Source organism: Puma concolor, chromosome B4, assembly GCF_028749965.1.
Source record: "Puma concolor isolate L17-30 chromosome B4, mPumCon1.1.hap2, whole genome shotgun sequence".
Lineage (NCBI taxonomy): Eukaryota > Metazoa > Chordata > Mammalia > Carnivora > Felidae > Puma > Puma concolor.
The window spans coordinates 108658544-108675817 of NC_141673.1; the positions used below are offsets into that span (position 1 = coordinate 108658544).

Sequence of the window (17274 nt, forward strand, 5' to 3'; positions counted from 1 at the left end):
ATACTTGGGAGTAGAATTTCTGGGTCTAAGAGTATAGACATGTTCAGTTTACATGATAATGCCAAAGTGTTTTCCAAAGTGGTTTTCCAACGTACACTCTGTCAGCAGTACATAAGAATTTTTTGTTGCTCTTCATCTTCTCTAATACTTAGTATTGTCAGACTTCTTAATTTTTAAAATCATTTGTAATCTTTTAAAATAAGATTATTTTGTAATAAGTTTAGATTCACAAAACTGTGTAAAGTGTTCCTGTATATCCTCCACCCAGTTTTCCCTAGTGTTGATATCTTACTCAGCTATGGTACCCTTATCAAATTGACTTTTCCATATTGATTTCATATCCAGCAAATTTGTTGAACTGTATGATTATCCTCATCATTTATCTCCAGGTTTCTTTGGGTCGGTCTTCTACTTTGAAAATCGTACTGTCTGTGAATGATGATAATTTTTTTCCTTGACAAGTCTCTTTTAAATTTATTTATTACACTTATTGCACTAATCAGAATCTCCAGTACAGTATTAATGAAATTGGTATTAAAACTCATCCTTGTCTTTTTCCTGATGTTAAAATGAGTGCTTTTAATTATTTTACCATTTAGTTGTATCAGTCTAAATGAGTGAGGTTGGCTTGTAATTTTCTTGTATGTCTTCGGTTAAAAAAATTTTTTAATGTTTATTTTTGAGAGAGAGAGAATATGTGCATGCATGTGCATGTGAGTGGGGGAAGAGCAGAGAGAGAGGGAGACAGAAGATCTGAGGCAGGCTCTGCACTGCACTGATAACAGCGAGCCCAGTGTGGGGCTCAAACCCAGGAACCGTGAGATCATGACTGTTAGGGTCAGGCTTCCGGCAGGGTAAAGACAGGAGTCAGAGGCTAAGAAATTTTAGTAGTCAAGGGCTTTATTGGGAACTAAGGTCTCGGGCGAGGTTCCATGACTCAGGGAGAGAGACAGAGAGACAGAGAGACAGAGAGAGAGAGAGAGAGAGAGAGAAGTCAGGGAAGTCATGCCGGATGTGGTGGGGTAGGGTTTTTAAGCTGCAGCGGTTCACAGTTTAGGTCCACGTGGGCCTTTTTCTGCGCCAGGTTGTGCTGTCGCTTGGTGATTGGTTGACCTCCAATTCGTTTTGGCGCACAGCTTTGGGCTTTCCGTTGGGTTGTGCTGGCGCTCGATGATTGGTTGACCTTCAGTTCGTTCTGGCGGGCCGCTTGGGGCTTTCCGTTGGGTTGCACTGGCGAGATGGCTGTCCCTTCCACTGTGGTTCCAGGGACATCCTAATAATAACTTGAGCCAAAACCAAGAGTCGGATGCTCAACTGAGTCACATAAGCGCCCCTAAGGATATGCTAGCTTCGTAAAATGTACAGAAGAGTGTTTCCTCTTTTTCTATACTCTGGAATAGTATATATGAGGTTTAATTTATTGTGCCTTATCATGCCTGCAAAATCACCTGGTGTTTTCTTTGGGGTAAGTTTTCTGGTTTTTCCTGTCAACTTTTGATAATTTTTCTGGATATTATCCCTAGATTTTCAGATTTATTGGCATAGAGCTGTTCATAATACCCTTTTTATTTATTTATTTATTTATTTATTTATTTATTTATTATTTTTGGAGGAGAATACAGTGGATTTTTATTTCTTAATTGTCTTATACCACTTACTTTTAAAAAACATTTTAGGGGCGCCTGGGTGGCGCAGTCGGTTAAGCATCCGACTTCAGCCAGGTCACGATCTCGCGGTCCGCGAGTTCGAGCCCCGCGTCGGGCTCTGGGCTGATGGCTCAGAGCCTGGAGCCTGTTTCCGATTCTGTGTCTTCCTCTCTCTCTCTGCCCCTCCCCCGTTCATGCTCTGTCTCTCTCTGTCCCAAAAATAAATAAATGTTGAAAAAAAAAATTTTTTTAAAAAAACAAAAACATTTTAGGGTGTCTTGGTGGCTCAGTCAGTTCAGCATCTGACTCGAGTTCAGCTCAGGTCTCTTGATTTCAGCTTTTCATGATCTCGTGGTTTGTTGGATCAAGCCCGGGTCTGGCTCTACACTGATAGCACAGAGCCTGCTTGGGATTTTCTCTCTCTCTGCCCCTCTCCTGTTTGCACTCTCTTTCTCTCCTTCAAAATAGATAAGTAAACATTAATTAATAAATAAATTAATAAACATTTTATGTTGGAGAATTTTGAACATGTATGAAAATAGATAAGATAGTATAATGACCCCCATCATTTAAGCCCTAACAGCCATTAACACATTGCCAGTTATGCTTTTTTCACACCCTAGTCATGTCTCTTCTTAATATTATTTTGGAGCAAAATCTAGGCATCATATACTTTTATCTATAAAAATTTCAGTATGTAGGGAGGTGGGGGGATGGGTGAAATAGGTGAGGAGGATAAATTAAGAGTATACTTATCATGAGCACTGAGTAATATATAGAATTGAATCACTATATTGTGCACTTTAATCAGCACTGTATTTTAAGTATAGCGGAATTAAAAATTTTTTCAGTATGTATCTCTAAAAAATAAATATTTTATTTTTATTTTTTTATTTTTATTTGTTTTAAGAATTTATTTTCTTTTTTAATTTTTTTTAATGCTTATTTATTTTTGAGAGAGAGGGAGAGACAGAGCGTGAGCAGGGGAGGGGCAGAGAGAGAGGGAGACACAGAATCCAAAGCAGGCTCCAAGCTCTGAGCTTTCAGCACAGAGCCTGACACAGGGCTTGAACTCACAGACTGTGAGATCATGACCTGAGCCGAAGTTGGATGCTCAGCTAAGTGAGCCACCCAGATGCCCCACTTAAGATTTTATTTTTAATTACACTACCATTATCACATCAAAAAAGTTAAAAATGATTTCTTCATCAAATATCCTGTTGGCATTCAAGTTTCTTTCTTTTTTTTTTTTTTTTAAGTTTATTTATGAGAGAGAGAGAGAGAGAGAGAGGGTGAGTACATGCAGGCAGGGGAGGGGCAGAGAGAGAGGGAGAGGGAATCCCAAGCAGGCTCTGTGCTAATAACATGGGGCTCGATCCCACAAACCATGAGATCATGACCTGCCAAGATCAAGAGTCGAATGCTAAACCGACTGAGCCACCCGGGTGCCCCAGCGTACAGATTTCTAAATGTCTCAAAAATATCCTCTCTTTTGGATGGGAAGGCAATCTGGCTGCAACATCTGTCACCCTATTGATCACCAGGGCTGATTTGGCTGATCTAGCTGGCTAGGCCCATCTCCCCTTCCTCCCTCAATGCTCCATGTGCATTTCCTGAGGCTGCACACTGGGTTGAAGAGGATGATCTTCCCAGACACCGTTTTGTCAAGGGTGTAGGAATGGCCGCACTCCACTGCTAGAGCCTCCAAACAGGCTCTCAAGCTCCATTTGTAGGAGAACATATGGTAGTCAAGCTTCTAAGACTCCAGACACATCTGAATGAGGTGCTGCATGTGGCAGTCTGCCTTTCTTTAAAAAAAAAAAAAATCCTTTCTTTTAATCTTTACAATGTATGGAGTTGTATCTCCCTTTCCATTTTATTATATCTTAATTTCTTCTTAGTTTTTGGTTTAAAATATTTTTTTATTGCCCTGGATATTTGTGTGTATATGTCTTGTTTGTTTTTGTTTTGTTTTTTAATTTTTTTTTAACGTTTATTTATTTTTGAGACAGAGAGAGACAGAGCATGAATGGGGGAGGGTCAGAGAGAGAGGGAGACACAGAATTTGAAACAGGCTCCGGGCTCTGAGCTGTCAGCACAGAGCCCGATGCGGGGCTCGAACTCACAGACTGTGAGATCATGACCTGAGTCGAAGTCGGATGCTCAACTGACTGAGCCACCCAGGCACCCCTGTTTTTGTTTTTTTTAAGTAAGCTCTAGGCTCAATGTGGGGCTGGAACCCACAACCCCAAAATTAAGAGTCATATACTCTCTACTGACTGAGCCAACCAGGTGCCCCTCTTTTCTTTTTTAATAACTGTAAATTCAAACTTAGAGAAGCTTGCCTTTGTCTTGAAAAACAAAACAAAGTAAAACAACAAAGCATCTTATCATTTGCTAAACTGATTTCATTTTAAGAAATAGGTGGTAGTTACATTGCAGGAGTAAAATTTATACCATGAATGATGCAGGTCTTAGTCTGGTGGTAATAAAAGACAATAACATTGTTGCCAAAATTTTAATCTATTGGTGGCATTTGTGGGAAAAGAAGCCCTTGCTAGACAGCAGCCAACTGCTAGGAAATTCTAAAGTGTCATAGGCTAAAGAGGGAATGAGGTTAGTAAAATGCCTCAACAGAGTTTGAATAAAATACTGGATTTGAAAGTTACTGGAACTTGGATATGTAAAAATAGGGTGGTAGGTTGGGTCAGGCTTGTCATGGTCTCAAGTTCAAGTAAACTACTATGATAATACACTACTTCACAGGTCTCACACTTTTCAGGGGCCTTTTCTTTTCCTCAGTAGGTTCTAGCAGAGGTGTGCTCAGTTATTTTCAGTATAGATGCCTAGCTCCAAAGACAAAACATGAGGAAGGAAGAGAGATGGAATGAAGAGAGTGTGCAGAGAAAATACCCCTCTTCTTCCTGTTTTTTTCTTTTCCTCATGCTTAAAAGATACAGAGAGTGCCTGAAGAGGAACTAACTCCCCAGGGGAATGGTTTCAGGCCTACAGGATCAGTCAGACATACAGTCTATACTTTCCTTCAAAGCATCAACTTCTTTCTTTTCTTTTATTACTTCTGACTGAGAGCTGTGGTCTCTGCTGCTGTGCATTTCTACATCAAACAAAAAATCTGCTCATCTTCTTATGGGGAAGGGCTGTCACAGTAATCACTTCCCCTTAAACTGCTCTGTCCTAATTCCTGTTGTGCATTCAAAAGAATCTCCTCCATGTCTCCATGGTAGATAGAGGATGAGGAAAGTACATGAGCCAGCCCCCCATTTTCCTCGTTGCCATTATCATTGCCATTGCTGCTGTTCATGGGTAGCTCCACTCAGGAATCTTCCTCACTTATATGGTGTTTTACAACAAGGGAAGAAACAAAATACAGGGGATGTTATTCATTCCCTTCTCCATTTTCAGTTTTATTATGATGTAGTATATTGATGTATATTGATGTATTGGTATATATTGTTTGTTATTATAATTTGTTACAGAGAGTATTTTATTCAACTGAAATGTGTGTGCTAAAGAAAAAGCAAAAATATGAATAACTAGTTGTTAATATTAAACAATTTATAAATGTGTTTCTAATCTCTAAATTTGAATGCCCAATCTATATTTCACATCGTTAGGTCTAAGCACTCTGTTTTTTGTGTGTGTGTTTAAAACCAAGAGATTGCTTTTTCAGCTAATTGATGAAAATGTATCCTCTGATACAAAGTATCAACATGAATCACCTTTAAGGTACTTTGTGTTAAATGTTACATTGACAGGTCTTAAACCATAATGGTCATTCTTCTAGAGGTCATTGACAATTATGGTCATTGTCTACATGAAGTTGCATGTCAGTTATATAAAGTCTGTAGTATGATTTCCATGGGTGATGTGTTTGTCTTCAGCCACTTGAATACAACATCAGGGTAAAACAAATTACCTAGCTCTCAAAGTGGAACTAGTTTTGAAAACCTACAGGGAAGGAGGAGGTGATGGCAGCTATAATATGTTAGATGAAGGCTTTGGGCTTATAAATTTGCAGAGGACAGTAATATTTTGTTCTCTGAGTTATAAAAAGAAATGCCTAGGATGAATGCCATTTAGAGTTCTACAGATAATTTTTTTTCCTATGATTTATGTTTTGTGATTGTTTTTGCAGTATATTTGAGATGATTTTTCCATTGTACTGGTATTGAGAAGAACACTTTATTGAGGTTTAGAAGTAATATGACTGGTTTGAATTTTTTTAAACAGACTGTAGAGCAGTTCTAGGTTCACATAAATACTGAACAGAATTTACAGAGATTTCTCATATACTATCTGACTGTACACATGCATAGCCTTCCCCATTATCAACATCTCCCACCAGAGTCGTACATTTGTTGCAACTGATGAACCTCCATGGAAACATCATTGTCACCCAGAGACCATAGTTTACATTGCAGTTTACTTGGTGTATATTCCATAATTTGGACAAATTTATAATATGACATATATCTGGCGCACCTGGGTGGCTTAGTCATTTAAGCGTCTGACTTCGGCTCAGGTCATGATCCCACGGTTTGTGAGTTTGAGCTCTGTGTCAGACTCTGCTTACAGCTCAAAAAAATAAACATTTAAAAATATTAAGTATAATGACATATCCACCCTTGTAGTATTATATACAGAGTAGTTTCACTGTTCTAAAAATCCTGTGTTCTGCTTGTTTGACCCTCCCTCCCACCTAACCTCTGGCAACCACTGATCTTTTTACTGTCTCCTTGATATTGCTTTTCCAGAATGTCAGACAGTTGAGACCATGCAGTATGTAGCATTTTCAGACTGGCTTCTTTAACTTAGTAAGTGCATTTAAGTTTCTTCCATGTGTTTTTTTTTATTTTTTTTAGCCTTTATTTATTTTTGAGAGAGAGGGAGAGAGAGACAGAGTGCAAGTGGGGGAGGAACAGAAAGAGAAGGAGACACAGAATCCAAAGCAAGCTCCAGGCTCTGAGCTGTCAGCACAGAGCCAGATGCAGGGCTCAAACTCATGAACCATGAGTTCATGACCTGAGCCGAAGTCAGACGCCTGACTGACTGAGCCACCCAGGTGCCCCTCCTCCATTTCTTATTATGGCTTGATAGCTCATCTCATTTTAGCATTGAATTTTTAGCACTCCTTTGGATGTTTATTTACCCATTCACCTACTGAGGGAGATCTCGGTTGCTTCCAAGTTTTAGCAATTATCAGTAAAGCTGCTACAAACATCCGTGTGCAGGTTTTTATGTGGGCATAAGTTTTAAACTTCTTTTTTTTTTTTTTTTTTTTTTTTTGAGAGGGAAAATGAACATACATGAACAGGGGAAGGGCAGAGGGAGAGAGAAAATCTTAAGGGCTTCACGCCCAGTGTAAGGTTGATGCGGGGCTCAGTCTCAACGAAACATGAGATCATGACCTAAGCCAAAACCAAGAATCTGATACTTTTTAAAAAAATGTTTATTTATTTTTGAGGGAGACAGAGAGAGAGAGAGGGAGACAGAATCTGAACCAGGCTCCAGGCTCCAAGCTGTCAGCACATAGCCTAACACAGGGCTCCAACTCACAAACTGTGACATCATGACCCTAGCTAAAGTTGGATGCTTAACCGACTGAGCCACCCAGGCACCCCCATATCTCATTAGTTTAATTTGCATTTTCCTGATGACATATGATGTGAAGCATCTATTCTATGCTTATTTGCCATCTGTATATCTTTGGTGAGGTGTCTGTTAAGATGTTTGCCCCATTTTTAAACTCAGGTTGGCTTCTCTCACAGTGGGTTTGTTGCCAAAACGCAGGTGTTGTGAAAACCACCTCTAAACCTAAACCAAAATGGGAAAGGAAAAGACCCACATCAACATCATCATCATTGGACACGTAGATTTGGGCAAGGCTACCACTACTGGTCATCTGATCTATATATGTGACAGGATTGACAAAAGAACTTTAGAAAAATTTAAGAAGGAGGCTGCTGAGATGGGAAAGGGCTCCTTCATGTATGCCTGGGTCTTGGATCAACTGAAAGCTGAAAATGAACATGATATCACCATTGATATTTCCCTGTAGAAATTTGAGACCAGCAAGTCCTATGTGACCATTATTGATGCCCCAGGACACAAAGACTTTATCAAGAATATGATTATAAGCACATCTCAGGCTGACTCTGCTGTCCTGATCGTTGCTGCTGGTGTTGGCGAATTTGAAGCTGGTATCTCCAAGAATAGGCAGACCTGTGAGCATGACCTAGCTTATACACTGGGTGTAAAATAACTTATTGTTGGTGTTAACAAAATGGGTTCCACTGAGACACCCTACAGCCAGGAGAGATAGGAGGAAATCATTAAGGAAGTCAGCACCTACATTAAGAAAATTGGCTATAGCCCCAACACAGTAGCATTTGTGCCAGTTTCTGGTTGGAATGGTGACAACATGCTGGAGCCAAGTGCTAACATGCCATGGTTCAAGGGATGGAAAGTCACCCATAAAGATGGCAATGACAGTGGAACCATACTGCTTGAAGCTCTGGATTGTATTCTGCCACCAACTCATCTAACTGACAAGCCCTTATGTCTGCCCCTCCAGGATGTCTACAAAATTGGTGGTATTGGTACTGTCCCTATGGGCCAAGTGGAAACTGGTGTTCTTAAATCAGGCATGGTTGTCACTTTTGCTCCAGTCAGTGTTACAACTGAAGGAAAGTCTGTTGAAATGCACCATGTAGCTTTGAGTGGCTTTGAGTGAGGCTCTTTCTGGGAAAAATGTGGGCTTCAAAGTCAAGAACATATCTGTCAAAGATGTTCATCGTGACCGTGTCACTGGTGATAGCAAAATGATGCACCAATGGAAGCAGCTGGCTTCACAGCTCAGGTGATTATCCTGAACCATCCAGGCCAGATCAGCACTTGATATGCACCTGTGGTGGATGGTCACACAGCTCATATTGCCTGCAAGTCCACTGAGCTGAAAGAGAAGACTGATCGTCGTTCTGGAAAAAAGCTGGAAGATGGTCCCAAGTTCTTGAGATCTGGTGATGCTATCATCGTTGATATGGTTCCTGGCAAGCCTGTGTGTCTTGAGAGCTTCTCTGACTATCCTCCTCTGGGCCATTTTGCTATTCGTGATATGAGGTGGTTGCTGTGGGTGTCATCAAAGCAGTGAATAAGAAGGCGGCTGGAGCTGGCAAGTCACCAAGTCTTCCCAAAAAGCTCAGAAGACTAAATGAATATTATCTCTGCCACTCCAGTCTCAATCAGTGGTGGAAGAACGGTCTCAGAACTGTTTGTGTCAATTGGCCATTTAAGTTTAATAGTAAAAGAATGGTTAATGATAGCAAGTGCATCGTAAAACCTTCAGAAGGAATGAAGAATGTTTTGTGGGCCATTTGTTTTGTATGTGTGTGTGGCAGTTTTAAGTTACTAGTTTTTAAAACTAGTACTTTTTAATGGAAACAACTTGACCAAAAATCTGTCGCAGAATTTTGAGACCCATTAAAACAAAAGTTTAATGAGAAAAAAAAAAAATCAGTTTGTTTCTTTTTTTTTTTTTATGTTTATTTTTGAGAGAGAGACAGAGTGTGAATGGAGGAGCAGCAGAGAGAGAGAGAGAGAGAGAGAGAGAGAGAGAGAGACATCTGAATTAGGCACAGAGCCTGATGCAGGGCTCAAACCCATGAACCATGAGATCATGACCTGAGCCAAAGTCAGACGCTCAACTGATTGAGCCACCCAGGGGCCCCATTTTTTTTTCTTATTTAAGAGTTCTTTGTCCCTACTAAAAGGGAGAACTACAGACCAATTTCCCTGATGAACATGGATGCAAAAATTGTCAACAAGATACTAGCAAACCAGATCCAACAATACATTAAGAGAATTATTTGCCATAATCAAGTGGGATTTGTTGCTGGGATGCAGGGCTGGTTTGATATCTGCAATCAATCAATGTGATACATAACATTAATAAAATAAAGGATAAGAACCACATGATCTGCTCAATAGATGCAGAAAAAGTATTTGACAAAATATAGCATCATTTCTTGATAAAAACCCTCAACAAAGTAGGGATAAAAGGAACATACCTCAAGATCACAAAGGCCATATATGAAAGACCTACAGCTAATAGCATCCTCAATGGGAATGCTTTCCCCCTAAGGAACACGACAGAGATGTCCACTCTTACCACTGTTATTCAACATAGTGTTAGAAGTCTTAGCCTCAGCAATGAGACAACAAAAAGAAATAAAAGGCATCCAGACCGGCAAGGAGGAAGTAAAACTTTCACTCTTCACAGATGACATGATGCTCTATGTGGAAAACCCAAAAGACTCCACCAAAAAATTCCAGAACTGATACATAAATTCAGCAAAGTCATGGGATATTAAATCAATGTACAGGAATCAATTGCATTTCTATACACCAATAATGAAGTAACAGAAAGAGAAATCAAGGAATTGATCCCATTTACAGTTGCACCAAAACCCGTAATAAACCCTTGGAATAAACCTTACCAAAGAGGTGAAAAATCTGTACACTCAAAACTATAGAAAGCTTATGAAAGAAATTGAAGAAGACACAAAAAATGGGAAAAACATTCCATGCTCATGGATTGGAAGAAAAAATATTGTTAAAATGTCAATACTACCCAAAGCAATCTACATATTCAGTGCAACCCTATCAAAATAACACCAGCGTTCTTCACAGAGCTAGAACAAACATTCCTAAAATATGTGTGGAACCAGAAAGGACTCTCAATAGTCGAAGTAATGTTGAAAAAAAAAAAAAAACAAAACAAAACTGGAGGCATCACAATTCCAGACTTCAAGCTGTGTTACACAGCTGTAATCATCAAGACAGTATGGTACTGGCACAAAAACAGACATTCAGAGTAATGGAACAGAATAGAGAACCCCCAAAATGGACCACAAACATATGACCAAGTAATCTTAGACAAAGCAGGAAAGAATATCCAATGGAGGGGCACCTGGGTGGCTCAGTCGGTTGCGTATCCGACTTTGGCTCAGGTCACGATCACCAAGTCCATGGGTTCGGGCTCTGTGTCAGGCTCTGTGCTGACAGCTCAGAGCCTGCAGCCTGCTTCAGATTCTGTGTCTCTCTCTCTCTGCCCCTCCCCTGTTCACACTCTGTCTCTCTCTCAAAAATAAATAAACATTATAAATTAAAAAAAAATATCCAGTGGAAAAAAGACACAGTCTCTTCAGCAAACAGTGTTGGGAAAAATGGACAGTGACATGCAGAAGAATGAACCTGGACTGCTTCTTTACACCATACACAAAGATACTCAAAATGGATGAAAGACCTAAATGTAACACAAGGAAGCCATCAAAATCCTAGAGGAGAAAACAGGCAACAACCTCTTTGACCTTGGCCGCAGCAACTTCTTACTTGATATGTCCTCAGAGGCAAGGGAAACCAAAGCGAAAATGAACTACTGGGACCTCATCAAGATAAAAAGCTTCTGCACAGCAAAGGAAACAATCACCAAACTAAAAGGCAACTGATGGAATGAGAGAAGATAGGAAGATAGTGGCAAATGACATATCAGATAAAGGGTTAATATCCAAAATGTATAAAAAACTTTTCAAACTCAACACCCAAAAAACAAATAATCCAGTGAAGAAATGGGCAAAAGACAGGAATAGACATTTTTCCAAAGAAGACATCCAGGTGGCTAACAGACACATGGAAAGATGCTCAACGTCACCCATCATCATGGAAACACAAATCAAAACCACAATGAGATACCATCTCATACCTGCTAGAATGGCTAAAATTAACAACTCAGACAACAACAGATATTGGCAAGGATGAGGAGAAAGAGAAACCATTTTGCACTCCTGGTGGGAATGCAAACTGGTGCAGCCACTTTGCAAAACAGTATAGACGTTCCTCAAAAATTAAAAATAGAACTACCCTAAAACCCAGCAATTGCACTACTAGGTATTTATCCAAAGGATACAAACATGCTGATTCGAAGGGGCACCTGCACCCCAATGTTTATAGCAGCACTGTCAGCAATAGCCAAAGTATGGAAAGAGCCCAAATGTCCATCGGCTGAAGAATGGATAAAGAAGACATGGTATATATTTCTATACAATGGAATATTATTTGGGATCCAAACGAACGAAATCTTGCCATTTGCAACAACATGGATAGAATTAGAGATATTGTGCTAAGCGAAATAAGTCAGAGAAAGTCAAATATCATATGATTTCACTCATATGTGGAATTTAAGAAACAACAGAACAGGTGACCATAGGGGAAGGGAAGCAAAAGTAAGATAAAAACAGAGAGGGAGGGGCCCCTGGGTGGCTCAGTCGGTTAAGCGGCCGACTTTGGCTCAGGTCATGATCTCACGGTTTGTGAGTTCGAGCCCCGCGTCGGGCTCTGTGCTGACAGCTCAGAGCCTGGAACCTGCTTCAGATTCTGTGTCTCCCTCTCTCTGACCCTCCCCCGTTCATGCTCTGTCTCTCTCTGTCTCAAAAATAAATAAACGTTAAAAAAGTAAATAAATAAAAAACAGAGAGGGAAACAAACCATAAGAGACTCTTAAATATAGAGAACAAATTGAGGGTTGCTGGCAGGTTGAGGGGATGGCCTAAATGGGTGATGGGCATTAAGGAGGGCACTTGTTGGGATGATCACTGGGTGTTATATGTAAGTGATGAATCGCTGAATTCTATTCCTGAAATCATTATTACCCAATGTGTTAACTAACTTGGATTTTAAAAAAGTGTTCTTTGTATATTTTGGGTAATGGTTCTTTATCAGGTGTGTCTTTTGAAATTTTTCTCCCAGGGGTGCCTGGGTGGCTCAGTTAGTTAAGCATCTGACTTTGGCTCAGATCATGATCTCACAGTTTGTGAGTTTGAGCCCTGCATCAGGCTGTCTGTTGTCAGCCCAGAACATGCTTTGGATCCTCTGTCTCCCTGTCATTCTGCCTCCCAGCTTGTACAGTGCTCTGTCTGAAAAATAAATGAACACTTAAAAAAAATGGAATTGTTTTTTCCCAGTCTGTGGCTTGTCTTTTCATTCTCTCAACACTGTCTTTCATAGACCGATATTTTAATTGTAATAAAGTCCAGCTTATCAACCATTTGTTTCCTTGACTGTGTCTTAGTGTTGTATCTAAAAAGTCATCACCAAGCCCAAGGTCATCTAGGTTTTATCTTATGTTATTTTCTAGGAATTTTAGTTTTGTGTTTTGTATTCAGGTCTGTGACCCATTTGGGGTTAAATTTTTAAAGGGTGTAAAGTCTGTGTCTAGATTCATTTCTGTGCATGTGCATGTCTAGTTGTTCCAGCACCATTGTTTGAAAAGACTATTTTTTCTCCATTGTATTGCCTTTGCTCCTTTTTCAAAGATCACTGTATGGGGCACCTATGTGGTTCAGTGTGTTGAGCATCCAACTCTTCATTTCTGCTCAGGTCGTGATCCCAGGGTGTGGGATCAAGCCCCACATTGGGCTCCATGCTGAATGTTGGTTGAGCCCACTTAGGATTCTCTCTCTCTCTCTCTCTCTCTCTCTCTCTCTGCCCCTTTCCCCTGCTCATGTGCTCTCTCTCTCTCTAAAATAAGATAAAACAAAAAGATCAGTTGATTGTATTTATGTGGATCTGTTTCTGGGCTCTCTATTCTATTCCACTGATCTATTGTTCTTTCACCAATACCATGCTGTCTTGATTACTCTAGCTTTATATAGTAAGTCTTGAAGTCATGTGGTGTCAGTCTTTCAGCTTTGTTCTTCAATATTGTGTAGACTATCGCTGGTCTTTTGTTGCTCCATGTAAACTTAAGAATTAGTTTGTCAATATTTGCTGAGAGTTTGGTTAGGATTGCAGTGAATCATAGATCTAGTTGAGAAGAACTGATATTTTAACCATATTGAGACTTTATATCCATGAACATGGACTATCTCCATTTATTTAGTTCTTTTTTGATTTCTTTCATCAGAGTTTTATAGTTTCCCTTATATAGATCTTGTACCTATTTTGTTATACCTAAACATTTTGTTTTGGGGGATATTCATGTAATTAGTATTAGGTCTTTAATTTCCATTTCCATTTGTTCATTGTTAGTATATAGGAAAGCAGTTGACTTTTGTATATTAACCTTGTATTCTACAACCTTGCTATTATTGCTTATTAGTTTTAGTATTTTTGTCGCTTCTTTTGGATTTTCATTACATACATGATCATGTCATCTGTGAACAAGACAGTTTTATTTCTTCTGTAAAATAAAAATTCAGCTGAGTAAATTTGATGACCTAATTGACTTTATTCAGTGATTCATGAATCAGGCAGCATCCCATCTAGCAAATAAAAGAAGTATGTATTTATGTATTTATTTAGAGTATCCACACAAGTGGGGAAAGAGCTGAGGGGGAGAGGGAGGGAGAGATTCTTAAGCAGGCTTCATGCCCAGCACAGAGCCCAGTGTGGGGCTAGATCTCATGACTGACCGTGAGATCATGACCTGAGCTGAAATCTAGAGTTGGAGGCTCAACTGACTGAGCCACCCAGGTGACCTAAGGAAAGGCTTTTAAAGGCAGAAAGGAGGTGGGACAAGGAAGTCATAAACAAAAGAAAGGATTATTTCAGGCAAGGTCACCTTTTTTAGGGAGGTAAATGGAGTCTGTTGGGTGAATTACCTCACTAGTGCTGACTAGGAAATTCCAGACTGACTGGTTAAGATCACATTCTTAAAGAAGGTTGAACTTGCAGTTAGGTTAGGTATTAAGTCTTGGTTGGTGACAGGGGTTTAGCTCAAGTAAATCCATTTGGGGCCTGTTGTCTTCTTTTTAACAATTCCTTCCCAATCTGTATACATTTTATTTCCGTATCTTACTGCATTAGCTAGGACTTCCAGTACAGTGTTGAAAAGCAGTGGTGAGAGATGACATCCTTGCCTTGTTCTTCATCTAAATGGAAACTTTATAGTTTCACACCATTAAACATGTTAGCAGTAGGTTTTTTTTATAGATATTCTTTGTCAAGTTGAAGTTCCCCTCTGCCCTAATTTACTATAAAAGTTTTATGATGACTGGATGTTAGATTTTGTCAGATGCTTTCTCTGTCTGTTGACATGATCTTATGACTTTGTTTTTTGGTCTGTAGCCTGTTGATGTGATGGATTACATTAACTGATTTTTTAATGTTGACCCAACCTTGTCTATCTGGGATAAATCCTATTTGGTTGTGGCATATAATTCTTTTTATATACTGTTGGGTTCTATTTGCCAATATTTGGTTAAAGATTTTGCATCTATGTTCATAAGAGGTATTGGTCTGTAGTTTTCTTATAATATCTGTCTGATTTTAGAATTAGTGTAATGCTGGCCTCATAGATTTTTCTTGTGTGAGTTTTGACAGATTACGTCTTTTATAGAATTGGTCCATTTCATCCAGGTTATCAAATTTATAGTTATGGAACACAATATTTCTTTATTTTTTTTTAATGTCCGTGGGATCTGTAGTGATGTCCCATTTTTCATTTCTGATATTAGTGATTTGTGTGTGTGTGTGTGTGTTTTTCTTACTGAATTTATTGATCTCAAATAATCAGCTTTTGGTTTTATTGATTTTCTCAATTGATTTCCTATTTTCAATTTCATTGATTTCTGCTCTTATTTTTACTATGTTTTTTTTCTTCTGTTTACTTTGGACTTAATCTTCTCTTCCTTTTCTAGTTTCCTATGTTGGAAGCTTAGGTGATTGATTTTGGGTGTTTCTTCTTTTCTAATATATGCATATAATATTTAATGCTATAAATTTCCGTCTAAGCATTGCTCTTACGTCCTCATACAAAGTTTAAGTTGTGTTTTCATTTTCATTTAGTTCAAGTATTTTTAAATGTCCCTGGAGATTTATTCTCTGACCCATGTATTATTCAGAAATATATTGTTTAATAACCAAGTATTTGGGGATTTTCCATTTATGTTATTGTATTTTGTTGTATTCCATTATGGTCCTGAGAGCAGACATTGTATGATTTCTATTCTTTTAGATTTGTAAAGATGTGTTTCATGTCCCAGAATGGTCTAGGTGAGTATTCCATGTGAGCTTGGGAAGAATGTATATTCTTCTATTATTGGATGAGGTAGTTTATAGATGCCCATTATATCCAATTGCTGAATATAACTATGTCATTTGTGACTTTTCGGTCTATTTCTACTGGAAAGGTGTCAAAGTCACCAATTATAATAGTAGATTAATTTATTTCTCCTTGCACTTCTATCAGTTCTGGCCTCCCATAGTTTGACACTCTGTTGTTAGATGTGTACACATTAAAGATTATTATGTCTTTTTGGAGGTTTAACCCCTTTCTCATTATGTAATGCCCTCTTTATTCCTGATAACTTTTCTTGCTCTGAAGTCTGCTCTGTTTGAAATTAATACTCCCACTTTTTTTTTTTAAGATTTTATTTCTTAAGTAATCTCTCCATCCAACGTGGGGCTCAAATTTACAACCCCAAGATCAAGAGTCACAGACTCTACCTACCGAGTCAGCCAGGTGCCCCTATTTTCTTTTGATTAGTTGTTAGCATGGTATATTTTTCTCCATCCGTTTACTTTTACTGTGTATGTGTCTTTATATTTAGAGTTTCTTGTAGACAACATATAGTTGGGTCTTGTTTTTTGATCCACTCTGTCTTTTAATTGGTGTATTTGGACTGTTGAAGTTCAAAGTGATTATTGATATAATTGGATTAATGTCTAGCATATTTGTTACTGTTTTCTACTTGTTGCCCTTATTCTTTGTTCCCATTTTTGTCTTCCACTCTTTCTCTGCCTTTTGTGGTTTTAATTGAGCATGTTGTATGATTCCATTTTCTTTCCTTTCTTAACATGTCCATTACATTTCTCTTTTTACTTTTTTTAGTGCTTGCCCCAGAGTTTGCAATATACATTTACAACTAGTCCAAGTTCACTTTCAGATAACACTGTGCTGCTTCATGAGTAATGTGAGTACCTTATCATAACAAAATAATCTTAATTCCTCTCTGTCATCTCTGTATCACTGGTGTCATTTATTTCACTTATATAAGCATGCATATGTATGTATATGTGTATGTGCATATATATACTGTATATGTACGCATACATGATTGAGTTGCTTTGAATAAACTATTATCAGGTACATCAATTAAGAATAAGAAAAGTAAAAATTTTTATTTTACCTTCACTTATTCCTTCTTTGATGCTCTTCCTTTCTTAACGGAGATCCAAGTTTCTGACTTATATTATTTTCCTTCTCTCTAATAAGCCTCTTTTAACATTGCTTCCAACGCAAGTCTACTAACAGCACATTTCCTCAGTTTTTGCTTGTCTGAGATTTTTTGCTTGCCCTTCATTTTTGAGGGGTAATTTTACATGTATAGAACTCTACATTGGTGGGTTTTGTTCTCTCAACATTTTTTTAATATTTTAGTCCACTCTGTTCTTGCTTGCATGGTTTCTGAGGTGAATTTCAATATAATTCTTATCTTTGTTCCTCTACAGGTAAGATGTTTTTAACTCTGGCTTGCCTTAACATTTTTTCCTTGATTTTTATTTTTGTAGTTTGAAAATGATATTCCTAGATGTAGGGTGGGGGTTTTTT

At 38.5% G+C, this 17274-nt stretch overlaps 1 protein-coding gene and 2 pseudogenes across 11 annotated transcripts in view; 2 read left to right on the forward strand and 1 right to left on the reverse strand.

Annotated features, from left to right (window-relative positions):
• The window catches only part of BCL2L13 (BCL2 like 13), an 89397-nt gene that overhangs the window by 54860 nt on the left and 17263 nt on the right, over nucleotides 1–17274 (forward strand). For 8 of the 11 annotated variants that reach the window (XM_086714534.1, XM_086714531.1, XM_086714533.1 and 5 more), the window contains 2 exons: nucleotides 15679–15716; nucleotides 16555–16636. The exons of the other annotated variants lie outside the window; for them this stretch is intronic. In XM_086714534.1, the coding sequence (XP_086570660.1) occupies nucleotides 15679–15716; nucleotides 16555–16636 (120 nt within the window). The remainder of the gene's footprint in view (nucleotides 1–15678; nucleotides 15717–16554; nucleotides 16637–17274) is intronic. 11 annotated transcript variants of the gene reach the window in all.
• On the reverse strand, nucleotides 4470–4983 carry LOC112867432 (BCL2/adenovirus E1B 19 kDa protein-interacting protein 3-like pseudogene; annotated as a pseudogene).
• LOC147579411 (elongation factor 1-alpha 1 pseudogene) lies at nucleotides 6516–14142 on the forward strand (annotated as a pseudogene).